Raw genomic sequence first — 25,176 nt, forward strand, 5'->3', positions numbered from 1 at the left:
TGATCTTTAACAACACAAAAAGGCCTTACACTCAGCACCCTTAAATCCATCCCATCTGGTCCCAGGGATACCTATATGTCCAACTGGCCTCAGTACCCCTTAACTGTTAGGTAATGCTTCACTCCAGCAGGACCTGCCTCTAGGCTCAGGGGCTTCAGAGGCCTGAGGACAAACCTCACCAGTAAAAGCTGAAGCAAAGGTGGCACTGAATACCTCAGTCTTTTCAGTGCCCTTTGTCACTAGGTCCCTGCCCCATCAAGCAGCAGACCCATATGTTTTCACAGCCTTCCTTTTGCTGCCCAAAAAACCCCAGTGAAACTCTCAAACTCCTATTTGGAAAGAAAGAAAACACAGACTGATGCTGAGATCTTACATTATCATAAGATCTTACAGTAACATAACATGGTTTGGTAGTTGCATTGTTACAAGATTAGCACTTCCCTGTGCTAAACACATCAGAAAAATAAACCTCACCAAGCAAACCAAAACACTTAATCCACTCTCCTCAACTCCCCTTTGTTTTGGTTTTTTTTTTTTGTTGTTCATTTTCTGAAGGTATTGTCCAGCTCATGACTTGACACAGTAAGAAGCTAAAAATTCTCATATGGTTACTACTTGTCATAACAATACAGCAACATGATTTCACAGGATTTATTTTCAGCCAAAATTTCTAACTTATTATGATTTCAGTGATTTTTGACATGGTTTCCACAGTGACTACAGAGTTTGAGGTGCAGAACAGCAAAATATACTCTTCTATAGACTTGACTTTATTGGGGACAAGTTGGGGTTTTGTTGGCTTTTTGGTTGTGTTTGTTGTTTGGGGTTTTTTTAATCAGGAGAGACCTTAAGATTCAGACAGCATACAGGATATTCTCTACATTTAAAATAGAAATCCTGGAGCACCTGGAGCAATGTCTTCTGACTCACTAAAAATGCTTAAACTCTTCTTTTCACTCAGAACAATCACATTTAGTGCAAGTATTCAGGTAGTGAAATATTATAATTTTAAAGGTAATATTATAATGCAAACCAGCCTTTGGCATCTCTGGCTGAAATCGGGACTGATCCAACTATATGCATATATCAATTTTCAAAAAACTACTTATTCAGTTCTGAATTCGATGTCCACTTAATTTATGTTAACCACCAATATGTTTGAAAAGCAAGGCACCTGCAAGCCATTGATGTAGAGCAGAAAGGGAGGAAAAAGAGGCACAAGACCATATTTCCAAAAGCCTACTACCTGCTGCTGTGATAATCCTTCAGGCATAGGAGTCATAATTGCTTCTGTGTGCATACAGTCCACATCAATAAATAAATTTAGCTCCTCCTCTTCCAGACATGATGATCTATGATCTACAAATAATTGAATAACCAAAATGTCAACTTTTACAACATGTAGCTTGAAAGAAAGAAAAAAAAAAAAAAAAACAAAAAACCCAAAAAGATCCTATCATCCAAGCACAGTAATTACACAGCAGTCTTATTTTCACTTACCAAACAAAAGAAATTTCCCAGCACTTCTGTTATCACCTGTGAAATCACACATACCACCACCAATAGGCGCTCCAATACAGAACATCTCTCAAACATACCTCAAAATCCCCAAATCCACACAGCAGGAGATAACTTATGCATCTCGTGCTTGATCTCTAATGCCTCTTTGCAGCCAGGAGAACAGGGCTGCCCAGAGTGCAGGACATGACAACTAGGGTTAAAACACTGCAGCTCCAGGGCCAGCAGTTTCAAAATAAATGACCTTTGGGAAGAAATTAAACATACCCATAATACGATCCAGCCTGAAAAAAATCCATATACTCTTCCATAAGCGAACTAAGTAAGTTGTGAAATGTACCGAAATGTTGACTTTCATCACAAATGAGAGTACGAGATTCTGCATTGCTCCCTAGGCACCAATTTTCTGCAAAAAGCACCACCAAAGTGTAGTGATAGGTGGCAGTATGCAGCCGGCCAAACACGGAGACGTGAGCAAAGGAGAGATAAAGAACAGTGTGAGAAACCGTGTCTTAGAAGAAAAAGGGAAGTAAAAGAAGCAGATCTGTTGGCTGGGAGGAATTAATTACTTTATTCGACAAATTTGTCACTAGCTCCCTGCTGATTTGGTAAGTAGCTAAAGGATTAAACTGTCCACAGATATGCTGTGTCTCCTACCTAACCTCTAGAAATGGAAGGAGGAATGCCAGGTTCACTGCAACACTGTGCAAGTAGCTTTCTATTTTCTTAGGTATTTATTAGGTAAATTCAGAAGCAGCTGGAGGCCATGACAGGGATGTAGGATGTGTCCTGGACATTAGAGATAGGATGCAGCTTTATGTTAGCTCACTCACTAAAAATGTCTCGCTCCATTCTTGTGGTTTTAGCTTCCTAAAACTGTAGTTTTATAAGCTCTGATGTTAAAACCATTCAACTAGTAGGGCAGAAACTTGAGCAGACAGACAGACGTACTATCTTTCAGACTTATCCTGAAGAAGAAATGAGTTTGTATTCAGTTACTGCTCCCTGCCTCTTGCAAAAATTAACTGTGGACTGCTGCTGGTGAGGCTCATGACACAGGGTTGGCATGTGTTCTTAACTAAAGAAAGAACACTAATACTTTTAGGTTTTTGATTTTACACCACTTTTTTTTCCCAATTCAATCTCAGCTTTCAACAAAAATCCACAAAGTGTAATAAAGCAGAAGTTTCTTCCCCTACTTCCACTCTGAAGTACAGAAAGCGTTTGTTATCCCTTGGCCACCACAAATTTTTTGAATAGTCAACTTTCACTCCACTGAGAACCATGTCATAACAGCAGACTTTCCTGACATGCAGGAGTTACTCAACGGAGGGAACTGGACAGACCTAGTAACTTAAAATATTTTCCATACTTCCATATAGCAAATACTAGATAGGATCTATGACACTGTTTGGTGGGATTTGTTGTTGTTAAGTGGACCTTCCTCTGTGGTCCTCAGGCTTCTCAAGTCACTCAGGTTCTTCCCCCAAACCTAAAACTACCCAAGATCCATTGACCATACTGTCATCTGAACTGAGTAGTATATCATACTTTATAGATATAAAGCTGATTTAATGCATTCAGTACTCAGCTCCCAGTACAAAAACCTGCTAGTCCATTCACTTCCTGTCTCAGAAACAATGAGACAGAGTAATACACACAGTAGAATTGGCACATACCTTGAGAAATAAAAGATTTTGTTCTAATGAAAGAACGACCCTTTTTCACAGCTGCTTTTGTCTTTTCGAGTCCATCTTTGGTACCTTCTCTGGCAGCTCTCATAAGCTTTTGCATCTGTAAAATAAATAATACAGTCTACATGTTCAGTGCATAATAGGTACATATTTGAGCATACCATACAGAATGCTTTTGACAAAAATATCTTTAAAAAGAACACTGTCGAGTAGTTTAGGCTATAAATATAGCCCAAAGTCAAGGGAATATATAGTAAGTACACAGATCCATCAAAGCTCAGATGTGAGCACCTGTACTCTTTCTTGATAAAATCAGGCCTGGAGAAAAGGACTTACTTCATGACAATATCATATGCAAACCTAAATAGCAAAATGCTTAAGAACCCTTCTGCATCAAATATCTGATCTCAAAATAGTGTCAGATGCTCAGCTTTACATTACATAACAAATACTACAAACAGGTCATTGATAGTCAGGGTTCTTGCCCATCTTCCAATGTCCCACTAATTTTGCCACAGTATTTCTGACCTAAGGAAATCCCCTAGAATCTGTTCTATATTAACTATATTGTTAAATAAACACTGTTTTTCAGAAAATATTACAGTAATTTCATTAATTGAAGAAATAAGTGGATTGAATTAAGAATTGCATAATCTTACAGTACACTACTACAGCAAAAAGAAATGCATGCAAAAAAATAAAAATGAAGTGTTGTTTTGCTAGGAAGTGTTTATTAAAAACTGCTCTGTACTTTTCCTTTCCCAAAACATCACCATGGCAAAAATTCCCCACCTACAGTCAGAGCTGTGCTGACATCATCAGTGACATCAGAACACAAACAAAGCTGTCTTGCTGCAATCAGGCAATTTCTTGGTTTGAGCCAAAGCTTTTAGCAAACCCCCAGCCTTTTCATACTGGCTCCATTCAGAATGGAGAGCAGGGAGATTCCGAGTCCCGCAGTTTGATGCTGTGTGACTGGAGAGCCAGGGTCAGGCTAGCCCTGTGGAGCTCGCCTGGGTCTCAAACAGGTGCTGAGGCTGGATGCCTGGCTCACACTCTGGGTAAGGGCACCAGTCAGCAGTGAAGAACAATGCCCTGTCTCATCTTCTGAAATGATTACCATTAAAAATAAGCATGAGAAAGGTTTTTGACGAAGTAATTTTAAGACAAACTGCACAGTAATAATCCAGCACATTTAGAATTCATTTCGTACAAATTATTGTCTGCTTTTTCAAGTTATTTTTCAAAGAAAAAGACAACATTGTCTGTGTTGGAAAAGCAATATTTAAATGTAGCTAGTTACAAAAATCAACTACACTACCTTCAGCTCATGTTTTTGCTTTAGTTGCTGAATCTCTACTGCTCCCACAGTGTTTGCCATCAAATCTTTCATCTTTTTTTCATAATGCTCCTTTAAACGCGTTAGGTCATGAGAAAGCTACAGTGTATAAAAAGACATAATCTTTTCAAAAAGCCTGTAGTGCAGACTTCATGCTAAAGTACTCATGTATATCATGCATGCTGCCCCATCTGCCTACTGATACACAGACAACTGAAGGAAAATTATCATTTAAGGAAGCTCCAACCTGACAACTAGACCATCACTCCTGTGCATCGCTGAACTTTCTGAAATTCAGCTAGGTGACTTTCTGCTACACCAGCAACTACGTAAAGAGAGGGGCAAAGTTGCTTAGGCTAAGCTAACTGTGTATTAACTACATTGTGCATATCTCTTATAAACCATACGGAAACAATACATCAGCTTTAACCACAAGCATCATTCATTGCAGCACAAACCCTAGTGAGTGTATTTCTGACTATCCTTCAAAACAGAGAATCGGAAGAATTCTGGAATTTTGAAGAACCTGTGGAGGTTACTGGCACCTGAAAAGATGGAGACTGACAGTGGCAGCAAGTCAGGTAAGGAGACACTGACAGGGGAGGATGCAGTGTCTTGTAATTTCCACGTGCATCTGTCATAGCCTTATTGTATGGCTATGGGCATAACCATCTTGTACATAAATATATCCATTTGCAAGGTAAGGAAACTATCACAGAGAAATGCTTTGGGATACTAATGAACATTTGTTAAACATTTTGAGCAAGCCAGATGAAACAGTTTAAGTGTAACCAGAAAAAAAAAAAAAAAAAAAAAAAAAAGAAGAAAATGTTTGGTGCACCGTCCAATGCAAAACCCCTTAGCTGGATGTCAACAGTTATTTGGCAAGAGATAAAAGCATCAGAAAAGAGAAGGCCTACTGAGTTAAAAACAAAGGGACAGGTCCAGGATTTAGCTCCACTAGGCTGGGTCAGGATGTGATTACTTCCAACATGATGTTTCTGGCATTACAACAGTATAATCAAGAACAGCATCTGGTTCGTAGACTAGAAATATTTAATACCACAAACCCCTTCAATCTTAAACAAACAATAATAATAATAATCAAGAGTCATAATGAAAAAGTGACTTTGTGGAAAGTCATACCAGCACTTAAAAAACCCACCTCAAACCTTCCCATGCTTTTCTATGCGCACTAAAAATAATATAGCCAAGCAAGTCCCTCATAGTCTCTGAAAGGCTATATATGTTATTATAGCATCCACCACAAGACCTGAGAAGGGAGAATTAGTGCAAGGAATGGGCACAGAAAAAGGTATAAAGTTGAGTGGTTTCTGCATGTGTTGGAGTGCCAGTGCAGGGAGGGTTGGGATTTTTTTGTATTGTTTGGTTGGGGTATGGGGTTTTTGTTTAGTTGGGTTTTTTATTTCAGCAATCCTAAAGTTTCTGTCTTTCCTCGTTCTCTGCCAAACACCTTCTCTAGTTCCCCAACTTTTCCACCTCCCAGTAACCCATCCAGGTGCAGCAGCCTCTCCATTCACCAGATAATGTGTCCCTGGGCTCCTCACCCCCACGCTCATAAGGCAGTCCTCAAAACCTTTTGTCACAAGCCTGGAAAAGCCAGCTTCAGGGCAGTGCCCCAGAGCACACCGCTCTTGTCCCACCACTCCTCGGTCTCTTGCTCAGACACTTTGTGCCTGATCCTGGCACCATCCCTCTGAACCCACTGCCAACAATTTCCTGTGACAGATCAAAGTATACTTATAAGCACTTAAAAATTGTAACCTTGTTTTGTGCACATGCGTAAATGGATTCCTATGACTACAGCCAAATCTGAAGCTACAGAAAAGAGGAAAAGATATTAAAAAAAAAAAAAAACAAGCCCAAAAACACAAAACCCAGCAACCGTGTTAAGACTCACATGCAACGTCATCTCCGAGTCTCTTCCAAAGTTATTTTAAAAAAAAAAAGAGAAAAAAAACACCCAACCAAAAAAACACCCTCAAGAAATAAACAGCTGCAATAGCTTAAACTTCTTCTAGCCAGGACAAAACCAGAGGATAAGCACTCAGCTTACAAAGTGCTGATTTGGGTACGCTCAAGTCTTGCAATTAATTGCTCATTTCCCAGTTTCCAAAGGGCGGATGTGGGGGGAGAGCAAATAATGTATGCTGGAGGGAAACACAGTGAGGCTTTTATTCCTATCAGGATAAGAAACCTGCAAAATGAAAGTAAGGGTCCCATGGAAGAACACCCTGGCCACTACCCCTACATTCTCCAGCCATGGGGTGCTGGAGCAGCCAACAGAACGCAGCTGTGAAGTGGCTTTTGGGCATCTATCCCTAGCCAGGACACACCAGTCATGAGGATTTTGCAGTGCTCTGGGCACCGAGCCCAGCCCTCCCTGTCCCCACTGTGCCCTGCACCCCCATCCTCCAAAGCACTCAGAGCAGGGAACTGGCAGTGGGAGGCTGCCCAGGTCCCAGGCAAGACTTCCCTCTCACAGAAGAGGCACGAGGGCAGAAGGAGAGAAGGCAAAGCAGCAAGAGCATGGGAGTCTGGGGCTCCTCCCGATCTGCAATCGGACAGATGCAGCACGGACAGGCACCCATGCCATCAGTGTCTTCCTCCCTCCTGCAGCACAGATGCGGCCAAAGATACTACACTAGAGGTATGTCACAGACAGATCACTTTAATCATGCCACCTCTCTTCTTAATAAATGTACAGACTTCTCTTTGATCACAAAAAGCTTTCACTCTGGGGGGTGGGGTGGGGGGTGGTGGTGGTGGGTCTTAAGCTCAGTCACCTTCTAATAATCAAAATAATACAGATCTGAGACAGAAAGGTAGGGAACACTGGTGAACAATTTTGTGACTTTTGAGCACCTAAAGCATCCCAAAACTTCAAGTCTTGTCAGGCTTACCCCTATTTGTGCTTCACATTATTTTCCACACTCATTTATCACTTACACTATCCAGCAGCTGCAAAAGAAGAAAAGGTGAGGAACTGCACATAAGCAAAAATAATCTCATATTTAATCTCACTTTTATCCAATTTCAGGTTTTTTTCCTTTTTCTAAGGAGCTTCTGTTTAATAGTTTCATCTTTTCTTTTCCCTGTTACATTTCGCTGCAGACTGTCACTCCCACACTGATTCATGTCTCCTTTAAAAAGATGCTGTTGGCATTTGAAACTGGATTGAGAAGGGAAATACAGGTGAAAAAGGCAAGTGCTGGAAATCAGAATAACATCATTGACTGAGCAGCGCTGTGGGATACATACATGTCTCTTGTGGTTGCCTCGCAAAAAGGAGCTGGGAATTCCATTTTTACCCTCAGAATCACTCTGTTCTTCATAGCTTTCAAACTCACTTGAACTCCACCCATACTCCAGCGAGCTGTTTCCACCATCATCACCATTTTCAACATCATCATAAATCATTTCCTCTGCAAGAATTAAACAAAAATTAAAAAGCTACACTGAAATTTGTTTGTTTAAACACTAAAAAACTTGTTCAGGGTGTACTATAACAGAACTATATAGACTTTTATACACACATTTTAAAATGTGAATTAAATCCAGTATTTCATTGATCAACAAGATCAGACCAAAGCAGCCACTATGATATTTTACGACTCATCGTTCTTGCAACTCTACCAGTCACTAGCACTCTCGCATATCTGCAGGTTACCTTACACATAATCTAGTCTAAGAGCATGAACTATTAACTTTTTCAAGATATAGAATGCTATATTGCAAAGGCTGACCAAAATATAACCTGTTAAAGACACGGGTCTTTTTGTTAGCACAGATGTCAAGTACAACAAACACACTCAGAACAGAATGGAAAATTCTTAGTGCCAATTCCGTATCAGGAAACGGGCATGCACTCTACATGAAGCATCATTTGTCTACTACAAGTAGAGAAGTATGGACACTTCTGCCAGGGATCCCTATTGTCAGAGGTTATAATGAAGTATTTAAAACTGTCTGATATTATATTCACTAAATGAAAGTTGTGCTTTTAATTTTAAGATTGAAGTTTATTTAAATCGAGAAAAATTGTACTTGAAAAGCTGACATATTTTACACATCCATCTAAACCCTAGGTTCTGTGATTGAAATACTACATTTTGACCAATAATAATATTTTAATATGAACAGTAATTAAATCCTTGAGGAATCTCCTCTAACTAGGAATAAGCAAATTTTAAGAATTTTTTTTAAAACATCCATGCACATCAAGACTGCTCTTAAAATACACTTACTGAAGAAGACAATTTAGTAGTAATCTAGCACAATGAATGATTTAAGAGAACCATCATATTAAATCAAAATAAGACTTATATAAGTCAAACTTCTGCAATGCCACTATGGGGGCAGAATTTACCCAGTGATTTGGTGAATGTATCTTGTCCATGTGCTAATGTAGACTGAACTCTTACTGTGACATTTTTGGAATAGTTGTATCTTCCTGACAAAATATACAATTAATAAACTTCAAGACCATGAACATACAAAGATGAAGTTTCCCTCACTACCTATTTTCTCAGAACCTTACAATGTCTTTGGGGACAAATGGAAAGTCAAAATTTTAAGTAACATCTTCAGGGTTAAGCTGTAAATTCTGATTGAGATGCTCAGTAGAGCTTTGCTCCACATCCCATACCCCTCCCCAGCTCAGCCTCCTGGCCTTGGTGTACGTGTCCTAAATGAGCAGTGACAGTGCAAAGATGTCCCTGCCCAGAGCAACACAGTCCACTGAGGGACCTTCCAGTAGGAAACACTTTCAAGTCATGAAAGTAACATAACACTTAAAAATTTTAAAAAATACATAAATCTCAGTAATAATTTGTAAAACACCTCGCTTGAACACCACTACAGACAAGAAATGAAAATGTTATAGCTTTAAAGATAAATGTGGTTTTCACACAAGAGAGCTTAAGTATTTTCTTGAATCATTAACAACTTCAGTATCAAACACCTACAGCCCTCAGAGTCGGGACAAGTAGATGCAAGTCTTCCAAGAGTTAGTTTAAATCTGAACTTTGTTAGACCTACTGATTATTGACACAATATTAATTCAATTTACATATATTTTAGGTACTTAATAAACATATCCATTCAGTATACATGCACATAATTCCATAATACATTGCTTTTAACATGGACTGTATTACAAAGACCTCAAACCTGGTTCAGAGTCTGAATTTTCTCTTGGCACATCATCGTAAATTACTTCATCTGGGTCTAAAAGCAAAACAGAAACAAAACCAACAACAACAACAAAAAAACAAATTAGGAAATCCCTAAAATTTGAATGGGAATAACAGTGTTTAAGAGGCATTTCAACCATTAATAACATGCTCTAGCTTTTGGTCAGCCCCGAAGTGGTCAGGCAGTTGGACTAGATGGTCACTGTAGGTCCCTTCTAACTGAAATACTCTATTCTATTCTAAAGAATTTTGCTTATATTGGCATATAGGAATATGATGGAAATATAATTCATTCTCCACTAGCATTTTGCTAGTACATCTAATCATCAGTCACATAATAAAATAATGCACAAAATCAGTAGAAGGTATTTGTGAAATTTCACAGTTTTATCTGCATTGGTTATGGTGACCTTTGGTAGCCTGAAAACAAATCCACTTCAGCAGCCAACATTTCTCTCTCCTTTTTACAGCATTACATTATGTTCTGTGTTTGTTGAGGGCTGATCATTGCTTTAGTAAATGGCCATAGAGAAGTTGTAATACGCATTTTTAACAAGAACCACAGCTAAATAATGTAATGATCATTATAGTACATTAAGGAGCAGAATGAGGATGCAAATTCTTGTCACTTCAAGTGACACATAAAACAAACCTTCAGTCCAGTGGGAACAGCTGAGAACAGGCAGGATAACCTGTCCTCAAACCACAGGGTCTCTCTTCTGGTTTGAAATGCAGCTGTCAGCCAAGAGCACCCACCAGGAAAAAGTGGCAATTCCTTCCCTTCCACCTTCTCCAAGAACTTATTTGCCAATTATGGCATGAGAAGAACAATTTCATACACAGCCACAGAGCAGACTCTGAACTGGAGCAAGTTTCCACTACACACATATCGATGGAGCCAAATGATTTTCTTAAGGCAGTGACAAATGATTCCACAGACTCCAACAAGCACTCCATGGAAAAGTGAATGCTCATTTTATTCTAAAATACACAATTTTATTATACTGTTGAATGTTTTAACCGGTATAACAAGGTTCTGGAACATATCTGAAAAAATACAATAAAAGTGAACATGGACATTCCTGTAAAATATACATGTGCATATAGTTACACACATACTGTTGATCACAACTTAAAATGGACCTTCTTCTATAGTTGTACTTGGGCGCTCACTGCTACTTACTTTCCATCCATGCTGTATTTGCAGGATCTGCAACCCACTTGGCCAGGGCATCATCCTCTCTCTTGTCCTGGTTATCTTCACTTGAAAAAAAGGCCATAAAATAAAGGCATTAAAAGCTACACCACAATGTTTTTAAATAACTGTGAAGACAAGACAATAAATGTCTTGCTGCCTTTCAGTTCCTACTCCATGGCTGCTGATTACTCAAAAATGCTGCTTCAGTATATAATTAGGAGATTAATAAACTATTCTATTTAACTGTCTGACAACTTGTGTCAAGAAATTGAAAACGCTTCCCTTCCAATCTCAAGAAGTATTTTGCTTTTGAGCTCTTCAACCAGAATACAGAAAATTCTTAGAAAGCAGTGACGTAAGTGCTGCTATTTCCCTGTAAATAAGACTAAAGACGTTCTGGGGTACATCAGAAGCCACTGGGCTTGACAAGTCTGTTATCCTTTGGTTGGTGCTGGTGAGGCCAAACCTGCAGCAGCTTGTCCAGTTTTGGCTTCCCAACACTCCCTTTCCTAGAGACATGTGGAAAAATTGAAATTATCTCTAGAGAGATGTGGAGAAATTAAAGTCAGGGACTAAAGCACATGGCCTACAAGGAGAAAGCTGGAAGACATGGAACTTGTTTAGTTCGGTAGAAAGGATGCTACAGGGTGATCAAATAGGTGAAAGAGAGCACAGAAGTGATGGAGTTGGGGTGGTTTTTTAGTTGTTTCCATTTGTGTTGGGGCTGGTTTTTTAAGCGCCAGATGATACACAAAGAGGAATGGTAAACAAACTGCACATTGGAAGATTTGGTTTGGACATCAGGGAAAAAAAAATAGAAATCACCGAAGGGTAGTACAGCAGAGAAGACTGCCCAGGAAAGCTGCAGCGTCGCCATCTAATGACATGTTAGCAGTGGTCCTGCTGAAAGCAACAGGCTACACTACAAGCACTCCAGTAGCCTGTTGCTAACAATGCTATAACTTTATAGAAATTACACCTAATTCCTTCCAAAATGTCATGCATGGTTATATATATGAGACCTCAACCAGTGTTGATTTTGGTACACAAACAGAGTTAGAAGTTAAGAAAATAAAAATAAACATGGAAGCTTCACAAAAGAAAAATAGAATATTTATCAAATGTAGGCTTTCTTAGGAATTAAGGTTTTGTAGATCATTAAAACATGCTGAACTAGCAATCACCTATTTTGAGGCTCCTCTGCGTTTACAGAGTTATGATGACATTCTTCAGTTGCTGACTGTGTACCTGCTAATTAGAAAAAAAATATGATTACAAAAATGCTTGGAATAAAATATCTGTGAGTTTCAAATGGTACATTTTAGCATAAGAAAGTGATTTTACTAGTTCATTGCTATGAATAATCTACTTCTAAACTACTTTTATTCTTAACCATGTCTACAAAAACTTACAAGTTCCTTCACACTATCCATTTCTGCAAATGAAAGACTTCAGAGACACAGCAATTTGGTATAAAAGCTAAGAGGAAATTACAGTGTCTGATGCATTTAATTCTAATCTCTCAAACGTAGTCCTCTACAGGTAACAGCCACCACACAAACATTTGTTTTACTTGACAGTATTCCTAAGGGTGGTATACAGCAAAGGCTGCAAACAAACCATATCACAGTCCATAGAATTATAATAGAATAGCTGCCTACCTAAAGAATAGTCTATTCAAAATACAAGAAAGAAAAAAGGGTAAGATATGGGGAGCTTTCTGTTCCTCCTGCTCTCTTGACATTAAGCTGTCAGCTTTGCCAATTCTGGTTACAAAATGAGGATTGTTCCTGTTTCTGTAATAATCCATGGTTATTTCCCTTTCAGGTTTCCTCTTCTGTCTTAAAATTGTACTAAAGGAGAAACAGAATTCATCAAATCATCAAAGAAAAAAAATTCCACAGCAACTCTAAATCCACAAAGACTGGAAAATAAACAGAATGGCGTGTAGAAAAGGTAAAAGGGACAGGAGCTCTGCCAGGACCTAGATAAAGCAAGATAAGGTATGTAAAGAAACCATTTGTCTTGAACACTGAACTATGGCTCTAGAAATTATTTTGTGACATTAAAAGGGAATTGGCATCAACCATTCTTAATGGCAAGATACGACAGAAGTCTTCCCTTGTACTGTATGTTGTAATACAGCGGCAGCAAAACAAAGGTCAAGCAACACTAACTTAAAGAATGGGTTGAAAAAGAACCGATTGTGTACTTTCGTTTTTTTCTTAGGCATCTTTACTTAGGTATCTCAATCCCACTATGGGAAGCAGAGTCCTGTAGGATTTTATTATTTTTTTTTTTAATAAACTGACATTTTCTTCCAAATCTGGCAAGAAATTTTAGTTCATACTGTAGGATAGTGTTCTTTTTCTATTTTGACACAAAATCTCTCACATATGTCCACACTGAGTGCTACACAGGCATTTACAAAACAGCACGGGTACCTGAACTTAAACAAGGATTCCCCTTCAAATAATGTGCATAAATACAGTACCTTCTTCATCTACAGAAACACTGCGTATTATGACAGGACTGGAGTATGCTGGCAGTATCAAAGGTAAATTAGATGGCACAGCATAGCCACAGGGGACAGGAACAGAATATCCACCCGACAAGTTTGGACTTGCACATTCATCTTGGGGACTTGGTTCTGGTGACGAGGATGGATCCTTGTCTTGGATCGGTGAAATATTTATAACTGAGTAGGGATTTACTTTGGCTGGCGTGCCTTCTGCAGCAGGTTCTGATGTTTGTGGCTTCTCACCGTTTTCTAAATTATCAGCCCCTGAGATATAAAACAAAAAAAATAACATTTTGTTTTTCATACCTGTTCAAGCTGCCTAGTAGTGCTCTTTGCAAATATCCTAAACACTGATACGATCCTTACTTTACAAAGTTGCTTGCGACTATGACTCTCAGAATTGCCACACAGTAGCGCTAGCCTCCCCATTTTATAGACAAGAAATGCAACAGCAGCAAAAGAAGCTGAGTTACAAGGATGCCTATGGAAAAAGAACGACTGGATTCCAAATTCTGAAGAGTAAGATTTCTGACAAGTAGCCAGGGTCCTCTTTTGCTTGTCATAAGCACACGGTTCAAAACAGGCTTAAACCCTAAAGGTTAAAATGTGGATTCTAGATGGATTTGGATCTTATAAACACAAATGCAAGAAACATTTTAGGAATAGCCACGCAGAGAGAAGTTCACTGAAGGAACGCTCTTCAAATAACAGTCCTGAAAATGCAATGTTAAGAAAATGAGAAAGAAAATAATTTTCCAAGTATTGCTCTTTGGAAATCAATTATTTTCTGTTACACAAAGTTCCTGCTATTACTTGAGGCAAGCTGAGGTACAGCAGAGCCAAGGGCCCCTCTGGAGCAATCTGTAGAACTGCATCCCAAGTGATCAGAAGTTTTTGAGCTGTTAGTACAATTCCACAAAAGGGTGAGTGAGCAATAGACTTTCAAGGAAAGATGGTGTTTAAGTTCCAAGCTGCACAGTCACCTGAAGAGGTACCTCTTTTTAATTGCCATTAGCACAATGACTTTGCTTACAAAAGGATATTGGATCAAAGTCAGCAAAATCAGCTATTGTCCATTTGAGCAGAATACAGCAATTTACAGACCACATCTCAGCACTGGGAACACCTACATGCATTGTAACAAAGGTTTTAATGTTTAATAAAATAACACTTCTGTTTACGAGTAAAATTCACACATTCAGACTCCATTTATTTTTATGCATGTCATCTTAAGGTCAGCAACCAGCAAACTTAGCTGTGAAAGCAGCTTATTTCAAGGCATCTACACACCATTAGAGCTGCAAGGGCATGAAGTTTTCCTACAACGTGGAACTGTGACTGAAACAAATCCATTGGTTTGGATGTCACACTTGGATGGGAAACCTCACAGGAGTTACATATGATGGTCATTTGCCTTGTCGAATCTAATCTACCATCAGTGTAACTGGCAGGAATACTTAAAACACTTGTATGGTATTTCCATGGAAAACTCTTTTTGTAAGTTTCTTTATTGCATGGTATCTTCCTGTAATCAGTCTTGACTATTTAGCCTAGCGGAGGCACAGCCCAACAGGCTGACTTACCTGTGGCATTAGCCTCTTGGTGCTCTGTGTTATTTCCAGGACCAGGTGGCAGTGGCACAAGGGCTTGCCTGTCTGCTTCAGGTATCTCATCTCCACTGTCAAAGTCAAACTGTTCTCCCTCGTCCTCCTCTTCATCATTCACACCCGTGGCTTTTGGTTCATGCTCTAGAACTGTACAGAAAGACACACTTCTGATTATTTGCTTTTAATAATGATTTCATGGGACCAGTAAGTGTTTCACATTATGAATGAAGCTTATACAATGAACCCTTAGATTCTGAGGTTACTGGAACTGAACAAAAGCTCCTTGACTTGCTAATAACTTAATGCAGTTTTCAAAAAATCCTGTAGTGTGAACAATGTATCTACTTGGAAAGCAATTAAAAAGTGATAATGCAAATACCCTTGCTTTTCTCATAATGAAACCAAAACACTTCCAGGAAAACACTTAAGTAGCCAGTTTTTAAATAAGAAAAGTTCACAGAATAATTTATTTGTACAGGGACTTTGGGACTTTTTAACTTCAAGTCATTTTTCCTAACCCAAACTTCCAAGTGTACTCCTTAACAGTGTCAAAATGCCAGTGATGGTAACTTTCTTCACACACCATGAGAGACCAGCAGATTGGTTTTCCTACTCCATTCTGAGAGTTTTAAACTAACGACCTTATGTAACATGCTATTAGCCCTATTGCCACACACTGTGCACTTTGGTGGAGGTGGGCAGGTTGACTTTTCAGTTCTTACCTTTGAAGAAGCAGAAGCTGCAATAATTACACCCTAATCACTGAATTACAGAATGGTCAGGGTTGGAAGGGACCTCGGACGATCATCTAGCCCAAACCACTGCTAAAGCAGATTCAACCAGAGCAGGTTGCACAGGATCATGTCTGGGAGGGTTTTCATATTTGTGTAAGATATTTGCATATGTTGATAAGAACCCCTCAGTTCTTCTCCAGGCTAAACAGTCCCAGCTCTCCCAGCTTTTCCTAGTAAGGGAGATGCTCCAGTCCCCTCATCATCTTTGTAGCCCTCCGCTGGACCCTTTCCAGTAGTTCCCTGTCTTCTCTTGAGCTGGGGAACCCAGAATTGGGCACAGTAATAATATGGATAGGAAATGGGAGCTTGGGGTTGTTTCTGTCTTTGCTTGTGAAGACCCTGCAGCATAGATTGGGCACCATACACAGGGCTAGGGAGGGACAGCAGGAAGAAGTGCTGAGCAGTCTCCCTCCATGCTATTGTTCTTACTGCAGGAGCCTGGAGAACCCACAAATATTTAACCCTCCTCACTGCCTTACCTACGGCTGTTTTTGCTGTGTGTTCACATCACAAGAAGCCTGCCCACAGCATCCAAAGCTTCTGTCAGAGACACTGCACAGAGAAGGCATAGCCAGAGCAGCTGCAGAGAGATTCCCAAATCTGCCAGCCTCCTCCCTGTTTCCAGAAGCCTTCACTGCAACTCTCCAAAACAAAAGGGCTTTACCCTTCTCCCCAGACCTGCCTTAGCTGCTCTCTCACCTTCTGTAGAAGAAACTCTTATCAGAGGTCATCTTGAAGGCAGAAATGTTGTCTGTGGAAATTTTTTGGCCCAGCTGACCTTCGTCTCAAGCTCTTCCCCAAACCCATGATCGTTAACTTTTACAAAGGTGTTCAATACCATATTTAAAATGTTATGAAACCCCCACATAACTATAGCATAAGAATATATACTAAAATAGTTAAATATGTAAATACACCATTACGCTATAAAAATATACGTTAAGTTGATAAGGTTTCCCCTGTCCCCTCTTCAGGTAACACAGTATGAAAAAAAAAAAATCTTGCAAGGGCAATTGGATCTCCTGAGTCATGATGATATTATCAGGTTTTCTACCATCCAGGACATGTTTTGTATCTTTATGATAAAACCCACACAAACTACAGCTCTAGGCTGCTTAGATTGTCATGGTAATCAGCATTCCTGCCAAGGCTTCTGTTTCTTCAGGCAGGCTGAGCCAGCATATTTTATCACAGCCACAAATAACAAGATCTTTCATGCAGCCTCTCTGCAAGAGAAAAAATGAACTAATTGCAAAAATAGTAAGGAACAAAAAAGGAGTTATCCTGCATTTATTGCCTTGGTTTATGGTTGAGGCAGCAGGACATTTAATTTTGATGTTTATCCTTCTGTACAAAGTCAACCTTTGGATTAAGGCTTTTCATTTTTGCTTTTCTCCATTAGCAATGTTTATTTTTTTCCTGAAAGATGCAAAAAATCCTGCAGAGCTCTTCCAAGTAATTCAAGACAATCACAGCATTCTTCCCAATTCAACATCCATCTCACTAGATTGTACTACTAGCTGCTTGACAGTAACGGGGAAAGGAAAGAAAAGGGTGGTGGTAGTATTTTATTTCTGGGTTTTTCTCAGTTTCTTTATGTTTTCAGTATGTCTGTGTACTTCAAATTTGGAAAACACAGACTTGTGAAAGACTAAGTAGAGTGGGTTTTGTGATTACCAGCCTGTGAAATGTTGGTTAGTCACACAGGCTAGGCAGATAAGTAGACAGCAGTCACAAGCAGGTAACAGCCACAAAACCACAGCTTTTCACATACATGCACTGCTATCTGCCACTGCTCTCACTGTACTATATAAGTGAACCACAGTAGCAACAACCTCAAATACATAAAGTAGTTCTGTCAGCACTTTGTATGGTGGGTGGAAGGGAAAGACAAGGTTACTGGAACGAGCTGATCATTTCTGCAGGATTAGGACACCCAGGAAACTGGGGCATTGCTAGAGCAAGGCTCAGCTCTGATCTATGAACCCACACACTCACTGGAGGTGAATTCTAGACGTTGGCAAAAGAAAAATTATACATGCTTACAAAACGTTCAAGCCATGCAGGGAAACATCTTGGGAACAGCAGGCATCTCTGAGTTTTTGAGGCTGCTAGGTTAGGGAGCTTCTGGATCCAAATACTTCCTTAGGGCGTATAAAGGTAACTTAGGTATCAGATGCCTGATAATGCTCCACTCTAGCACTTTCACACTGATGCAATTCCCCAGGCACTCAAGTCCAGCACAGTGCCATTTGTCAGAGACAGACAAGACCTGCCACTGGCAAAAAAAGGTAATTTGAGACACTAAAAGCAAAAGGAATGACTCAGGACCCAGGAGCAAAACCTGGTCAACCAATGCACAATTCCTCTTCAACATGCCTCCTCGTTCCCCCTACAAAAGCAACCAACCCATATTTTATGATTGTGGGAAGAAATCTTAAAACAGGAATTGGTTTTCTCAGCTCAGGTTAAAAAAAAAAGCAGTTGCAAATGCTTAAGGGAAATTCTTGCATTTCTAAAAGCTTCTATCTGGAGTTTTAAAGCATGAAAGAAATCCTGTTATAATGGGAAATAAATTGTCTTCAAGTTAAATTAAGTGTGAAAGTGTGAATTTAGGATTAGAAAAAGGAATATATACTCTCATAATTGTTAGCAAAACACATGGATTTATGACTTTTTCCTGTGTTATTTCATGAAATTACTTTTTTCTTCAGCTTACTTAACAAACAAGTTAACTTAGGCTGTGTTTCAGAGACCTGATGGGACATAAGCAATTTTCAAGAATTTTTGGTTACTCTGCCAATTGCAAAGCATTCTTGGCACCATCTGTTTTCCCATTCATTTCCCTTAAATTCTTTATAGTTCAATGTAATACAACTAAAGAGTTAAGAGTTACATTAATTTGAAAGCTGAGATCAAGCTAGTGAAGCTTCATTAATAGTTTTCTTCAACAGTTTATTTCAGAGATATAGAAGTAAGACAAAATAGCTCTGCATGTATAATCAAGTGCACTTTGGAGACAGTGCAAACTCCGGGGGTGGTGGGGGGGTGGGGGGGGGGGTGGTGTAAGTACCTCAAAACTCTGACCTCCCTTGCAATTCTCTAAATCAATAGATGATCCTGAAGAAGTCAACTGAGCTTCTTCCATAGAAAACCATGATAAAGGAAGGAACCAACCAGACCCCAAGCAGGAATATCTTAGCAGTCCAGAGCACAGTATCAACAAACCTGGAAGCCCGAGACAAACAGACACATTGCCATCAAGAAATATTCATATTTTATGTAATATTTGAAAGATATCTTTAGAATTTGAAGTAAGGCTTCTGTGTAATTAGGCATGTTATCCTTGCAATCAGTTGTAGCCTTTTTTTTTTTTTTTTTTGCCTTTTTTTTTTAAGTTAGCAGGGAACCATGGAACAAAAGAGGCAATGCATCTATTCTATTTGAAAGACTCCATGACAAAGAATTTTCTAAAGACTTCAGGACATGGTAAATCTGTATGTTCTCAGAAGGGAAAACTATTTTTCCTTTCTCCTTCTGATGTATTCACTGAACACCAAATTTTCTGTTTTTTTTAAATGATAAACAATTTTAGTCACTTTTACTATACCACCACCATATACTGACCAATGAAGAAAATAAGTGTACAATGCTTCAGATGGAAAATATCTAATTATTTTTTAGTGAAAAAAAATTAATATAATTGAACCTAAAGCAGACTGTCAGGGGCTGCTTGTTCTTATTCCAATGTGAAGTTTTAGAAGATTTATCTTTTTTACTCATGTATTTTGGATTCAACTAGTCATTCTGGACTGCACAGACCCACTGAATTCCCTAAATGTTTCAGCTTTTTTACAAATTCTTCAGTATCTTGAAATACACAAAACTTTTCAGTTAAAAATATTTAAAAGTTTACTATCTCAGAGTATTATTAGGCATTATAAAATTTGATAAATTAAAAAGGTTACAAATCATAATAAAATGGCCAGGCATAGCAATCTGAGTCCTTATTAATTAACTTTGATACATTCCAGAGATTTCTCAGGTGAGATAACGCTTGCCTTTTCAGACCCTTATTTCTAAAGAGTAAAAATCTGCCCAGCTCCTTATGCAAGTGTACAAAGTACTAGATAGAAACAAGAAACGGAAGTGCGCAGATACCAGGAAACAAATGAATTTTTAAAGTTATCGTTACATTTGTAAAACTAACCATTTGGACCCTAATGTACCTTGCTGACTGTGCTCCACAATGAACAGGCTCCCAAGATGTTTGCTTTTTATTTCAGGTGAAATTTCATAGCAGAGGCTTGGTGTTTGTCAGGAAAGTTTGCTTGTGTTTGCCTTATGCTAGGAAACACTCATGCCTGCGAAAGTTCCCCCATTTGTGTAAATGTTTGGGAAACAACAGTTGATTCACATTCAGCAGGAACTTACAGAAAAGATTTTAAGAGACTTGGTCACCACCAGGCAGCCTTTATTTTCTCCCAGCTTTTTAGCACTGATTAGACTGCATTCCTACAGCTAGAAAGTAACACAGGATTTTCTACCCACATCTCCCACTTACGACTGCTACTTCTTTAGTACCAGGAGAAAAAAACTGAACGTTCCATATACTTTTGCTCTGGTACCTGATTTATACATCTCTCTTCTGCCCTTCCCCAAAAGACACCTCTACCAGCACCTGAGCAGGGATCAGGGGCGAGATGTACAGAGTGACTGAGCAGGGCAGGGGGCACCCCATAAGAACGCTGGCTTTTAGGAGCAAATGCCCCTGCAAACATCACCCTTCACTGACACTTTCAAGTCACAGCACATTTGCCAGCAGTCAGTGGCACATGCCACAGTAATGCAGGTGGAAAGATTCTATTTTGTTGAAGGAAAGAAACATCTAAAGCAAAACTGTGCATACAAAAAAACACGGGTGACCGCTCCTTCCCATAGGAAGCAGATCTGAGCTAAGGACTTTCATTCCCCTTTCACTTGCAGTTGTGCTAAGCTGGAACTGCAGGAAACCCAGGTCCCCGCAGCACGGGCACGCTGCTAATTACACACAGCTCGTGCACGCTTCCAAAGCATGACCACAACCTCAGTGCTACAAGTCTCTGTGGAAAAAAACCCCAACAATACTAAACAGTACACATTCATGCAAAAAATGTTTCCAGTGATGGAAACAAAAGCAAAACCACATGAATTAACAGTCTCTCCCTGCAAATAAACAACAAAGAAATAAGTAAAATGCCTCTTTAGTATTTCATAAATACACACATTACTTACTAATTATGTTGTCAAGCATGCACAACAGATACTACTCTTCTGGATAAAAAACAAACTCAACATTAACGATGAAGCTGTCTGCTCAAGTTTCACAGAAAGACTGCCAACAAGAGCATGTCTAATACTATAAAATTTTATTTCTTGAAATAAAGCCCAGATCTGTGGATGTTTGGAAAGATTTACAAATACCAGAAACACTGAACCTTACAAACTACTCAAAACACTAAAAAATTAAGCTTAAAGTTAGCTAAAAATAAAAAGAATCAAAAAAAAAAAGCAAAAAATCAAAAGTCTAACATAAAAACATTAGCCATGAACTAAGCTGTCCAGAGAGCAGTGGCAGCAACACCAGCAGACCTGGACTCCTTTGCAACTCCACAAGATGCTTTTCAGTGCTGGCTACGCTATAATTAGAAATGTTGCTATGTAAAATCTGCATTTTGTTACCATATACTTTAACTGCATTTATACTCTGCACACTGTTGACACTGGTATTGCCTGCCATGGCCAGAAACATAGACCGAGCCTGGTCCCAAGCAGGTCTTTTCTACCTCAACACCATATTAGTAGCTTCAGCCATTAAAAATTCATCAAGAAACGTTGCTGATGTGCAGCAAGTCTGTAAAAGGATATGCTGTTAGGAGAATATGTACCACCATTATTCGGAAATCTGCGTAAGTACCCTGAAATACATCCATCCATATTAAAGGCTATTAGCATTCCATCAGTATCAAAGGAACCCACTTAACAGTACCCAAGGTCACCAGGCTGAATTAGTATAAATGGCACCAGGCACCTAACATGAGGTACAGCAGTCAAAACACAAAAGCTACTTTGCTGTCTGAGGTGCCCGTTGGTGGAGGTAGGTGCTGATGCTGGCTGTGCAACTGGGCTCAGCCTCAGCTACTGTGCATATGAACTGTCGAACTCACCTACAACGTGCTGCCAAACGGACAATCCACACAGGGAATGGGAAGACCAGAGAGCTTTCATAAAACAGAAATCAAACAGCAGAAGGACTACAAAGTCATTGGGAAAATGTTGGCTAACCATAGGATACAAATGTCGCGTAAAGAAAAAGGGAAAAGGGAAATCTTCTAAGAAATGCAGTTTTGACCACAGAGCTGCTGTATTTGTGAGAAAATAACAATTTTTAGTGGAGTTTCCACCAGTGAGAGCAGCTTGGGTTACTCTTTACTTCTCCACTTTTTTTTTTTTTTTTTGGTAGCAGGTATCATCCATTAATATCTAGTTTTCCAAATAATTACTTTTTACATTGAAGCAATTACTGTGTAATGGTTTGAGGAATATGCATTTCTTTAATACTGTCTGTTTAGTTCTAATTAACATGAAACTGCTGTGTCATCCGGTAATACCTTGGACTGAAAGGATTTGAAGAATAATTATGAGTCCTGTGAAGCAGAAAGTGGCAGAAAGAGACCCTGGAGGCCTAAAGCAGGGAGCATGAGATCCCACTTGTACAGAAAGAAAATGTACAGTTCAGGTACATAAACTGTATATCATACTAAAAAGAGCTGAAATCCACCCAAAGCAAAAGCTTAAGTATCCTAGGTCTTGGATCATGTCTAGAAACATCTTTCTACCAAGCTGACACATTTTGGATATAAGTAGCAAGGGATTTGATCTCATTTTTAGATCATGTTTTCTTTCTCTACCTTGCCAGCAACTGTACATATTTCCTAGATAGAACCTTTAGATGACTTAGTCAAGGGATACCCGAATTCTGGGTCATTGGTCTAGGTTGAACAACCCTTTATCTAGCAATGTCAAAACTGAAGCAGTTGGTGGCACTCCCCAAAGGCAGCACTTGGAACACCTAAAAGCATCCGACTTCCTTATCCACGTCAGAGGCACTCATACGCTCAGTCTCCTTCTGAGCATCTCCACAGAAGATGCATATGGCTTCATGGATCTATTTGTCTTTTTGGACACACTGCCAAAGGTTCCTTCTTCCCAACAGTATCTCCATCTAACACTCCCAGAGCACTGTGTGCAACCTGTTCACGTGCTTAAAAATAACTTGGATTTAACTATTTGTTTTCTCCCCAATGTATTCTGAACAAGTAAACAACCTAGAAATCAACTTTTACAGCATCTTCTACTACAGAAAAAAATACAGACAGAATGGTTATGTCCTGTAAATCCAGGACAATAGTGGAAATATTTTGTATTTCAGCTGGCTTCTCACCTGCTCATTTCTGTTGTTACTGCTTTGCCTAGCCTAAAGAGCACTATACAGACAGACTGATTTGTAAACAAAGCGCAATATATGTAAAGTTTGACAAATCCATTATCCTAGCAACTAATGGGCAGGGAGTTTTATAGCATCCCCTTTCTTAGTGTTTGTTTTAATTATTGTTTCTATACATCTTGCTCTTCTTTGCCCTAACATACTATGGTCCTGCTATAGCTTGAAAAAAGTATACCTGTGGAATTCAAGCAAACTCACAAAACCAGTAATTCTTACATCAAGACTCACTAACCAAACTCTCCAAAATTCTGTTTTACAATAACCTTTTAACACAGCTTCTACCAGAAATTCTTTCTCCTTAGTGGACACTGGCTTGAGTTGGGCAACAATGGTGTTTCCTTGGGACTTTTCAGTCCATCATCCTTAGAGTCCTTCTCATTGCCTCCTTTCATTAGCCATGGAGAGGAAAGGAAGCCCTGCCTCGGCCTCAACATGGGATGAAGACAACCACCATAACCAAATTTCATGATTCAGAACTTCAGCCAGTCCACATAGAAGTCAGGAAGGAACCAACATGAAGAATCTTCTTAAGAATTTGGTTGGCAAATATTCTTCACATGGAGACATAAGTGGGTCACCATCAGATATGTAAGTGGAAAAGAGCAATCCCAGTCAAAGTTAATTTTACTTCCACCTTCCTTTGCAATACAGGAGATGGCTAAGATCTTCCAGACACGTTACATGAAACCAATTCACTGCACTCAGGGCAGCACCTGGATTCCCTTTTGTCTCTCCTTGCAACATACAGAACAGGGAAATACAGGGACTGGGAAGTTGCCCGTCAGCATTGGCATCCCCATTGCACAGAAGCACATGTCCTTCCAGCCCCTGGAGAAACCTGTACCAGTGCAACAGAAGATTTTTCAGGAACTATCATGCTTTCACCTAACCAAATTATTGAGCTCAACAACAGACTACTGTTTAACAATAAGATGTATTCCTTCAGCAATCCTTCTTTGACAGAATCAATCACCTTCTGTATTAATTTTAATGAAACTATGACAAGGTTGTAATTCCTGGAAAGATTATTTCAATGAGGAAGAAAAAAAATAATAAAATCTATATAGGGGCTTGAACAGTTTTTCCCCAAGAAATGTTTATCAAGCATGTCTTTCTCAGATCACTAGGCATAATTTCAGTTCCTCTCTGCAGCAAAAGTAAGCAGCACCTAATAAGTGTTTCATTCAGTAATTCAGACACTTTATGTAAATTATCATCACGCAAACAAGTTTTTACCCGTGCTCATGCACAAGAGAAAATAATTATAATAATGTATTAAAAAGTTAATTTGTCTGCAAACTCTAGAGTGGAATCATTATAGAAGCTTTAGGCATGGTTAGTGAATATTTACTGGGATCAGTGAAACACAATTAAAAAAAAACTCAACCCCAAAAAATCCCTCAGTTATTTGGCGACAATTTATTTTGGCCAGTTAATGCTAGATACAGATCCTAAAAAGGCAAAAGAAAGAAAAAAAAATTATTTACACCTCCTCTTATATGTTGGCTCACTGTTTAAAATTAAAATTTCAGAACCTAGCTTACACAAATATTCACTGAAAGAATACCCCCAAATCAGTACAAATTTCTTCTAAATTTGTTTGTCTTTTAAACCAACAATACTAGTTACGCTCGACAAATGGCTAAGTTTTGCTGCAATCCCTTGGAAGCCCTTTATCTCATCATCAATTTTTCTTTTCGATCAACATGTCTGGGCCTTGTCCCTGCACGCAGTCAGCAAGTC

General features: G+C 39.1%; 1 protein-coding gene across 4 annotated transcripts in view; it reads right to left on the reverse strand.

Annotated features, from left to right (window-relative positions):
• Positions 1 to 25,176, reverse strand: part of ARHGEF10 (Rho guanine nucleotide exchange factor 10) — a 116,198-nt gene that overhangs the window by 71,162 nt on the left and 19,860 nt on the right. For 2 of the 4 annotated variants that reach the window (XM_040598489.1, XM_040598488.1), the window contains exons 3-11: positions 15,070 to 15,240; positions 13,460 to 13,750; positions 12,150 to 12,216; positions 10,951 to 11,030; positions 9,745 to 9,801; positions 7,834 to 7,997; positions 4,534 to 4,650; positions 3,198 to 3,312; positions 1,247 to 1,359 (exon numbers count right to left, since the gene is read on the reverse strand). In XM_040598489.1, the coding sequence (XP_040454423.1) occupies positions 1,247 to 1,359; positions 3,198 to 3,312; positions 4,534 to 4,650; positions 7,834 to 7,997; positions 9,745 to 9,801; positions 10,951 to 11,030; positions 12,150 to 12,216; positions 13,460 to 13,750; positions 15,070 to 15,240 (1,175 nt within the window). The remainder of the gene's footprint in view (positions 1 to 1,246; positions 1,360 to 3,197; positions 3,313 to 4,533; positions 4,651 to 7,833; positions 7,998 to 9,744; positions 9,802 to 10,950; positions 11,031 to 12,149; positions 12,217 to 13,459; positions 13,751 to 15,069; positions 15,241 to 25,176) is intronic. The other 2 variants (XM_040598490.1, XM_040598492.1) reach the window with 2 other exon arrangements.

Source organism: Falco naumanni, chromosome 6, assembly GCF_017639655.2.
Source record: "Falco naumanni isolate bFalNau1 chromosome 6, bFalNau1.pat, whole genome shotgun sequence".
NCBI classification, from domain to species: Eukaryota; Metazoa; Chordata; class Aves; order Falconiformes; family Falconidae; genus Falco; species Falco naumanni.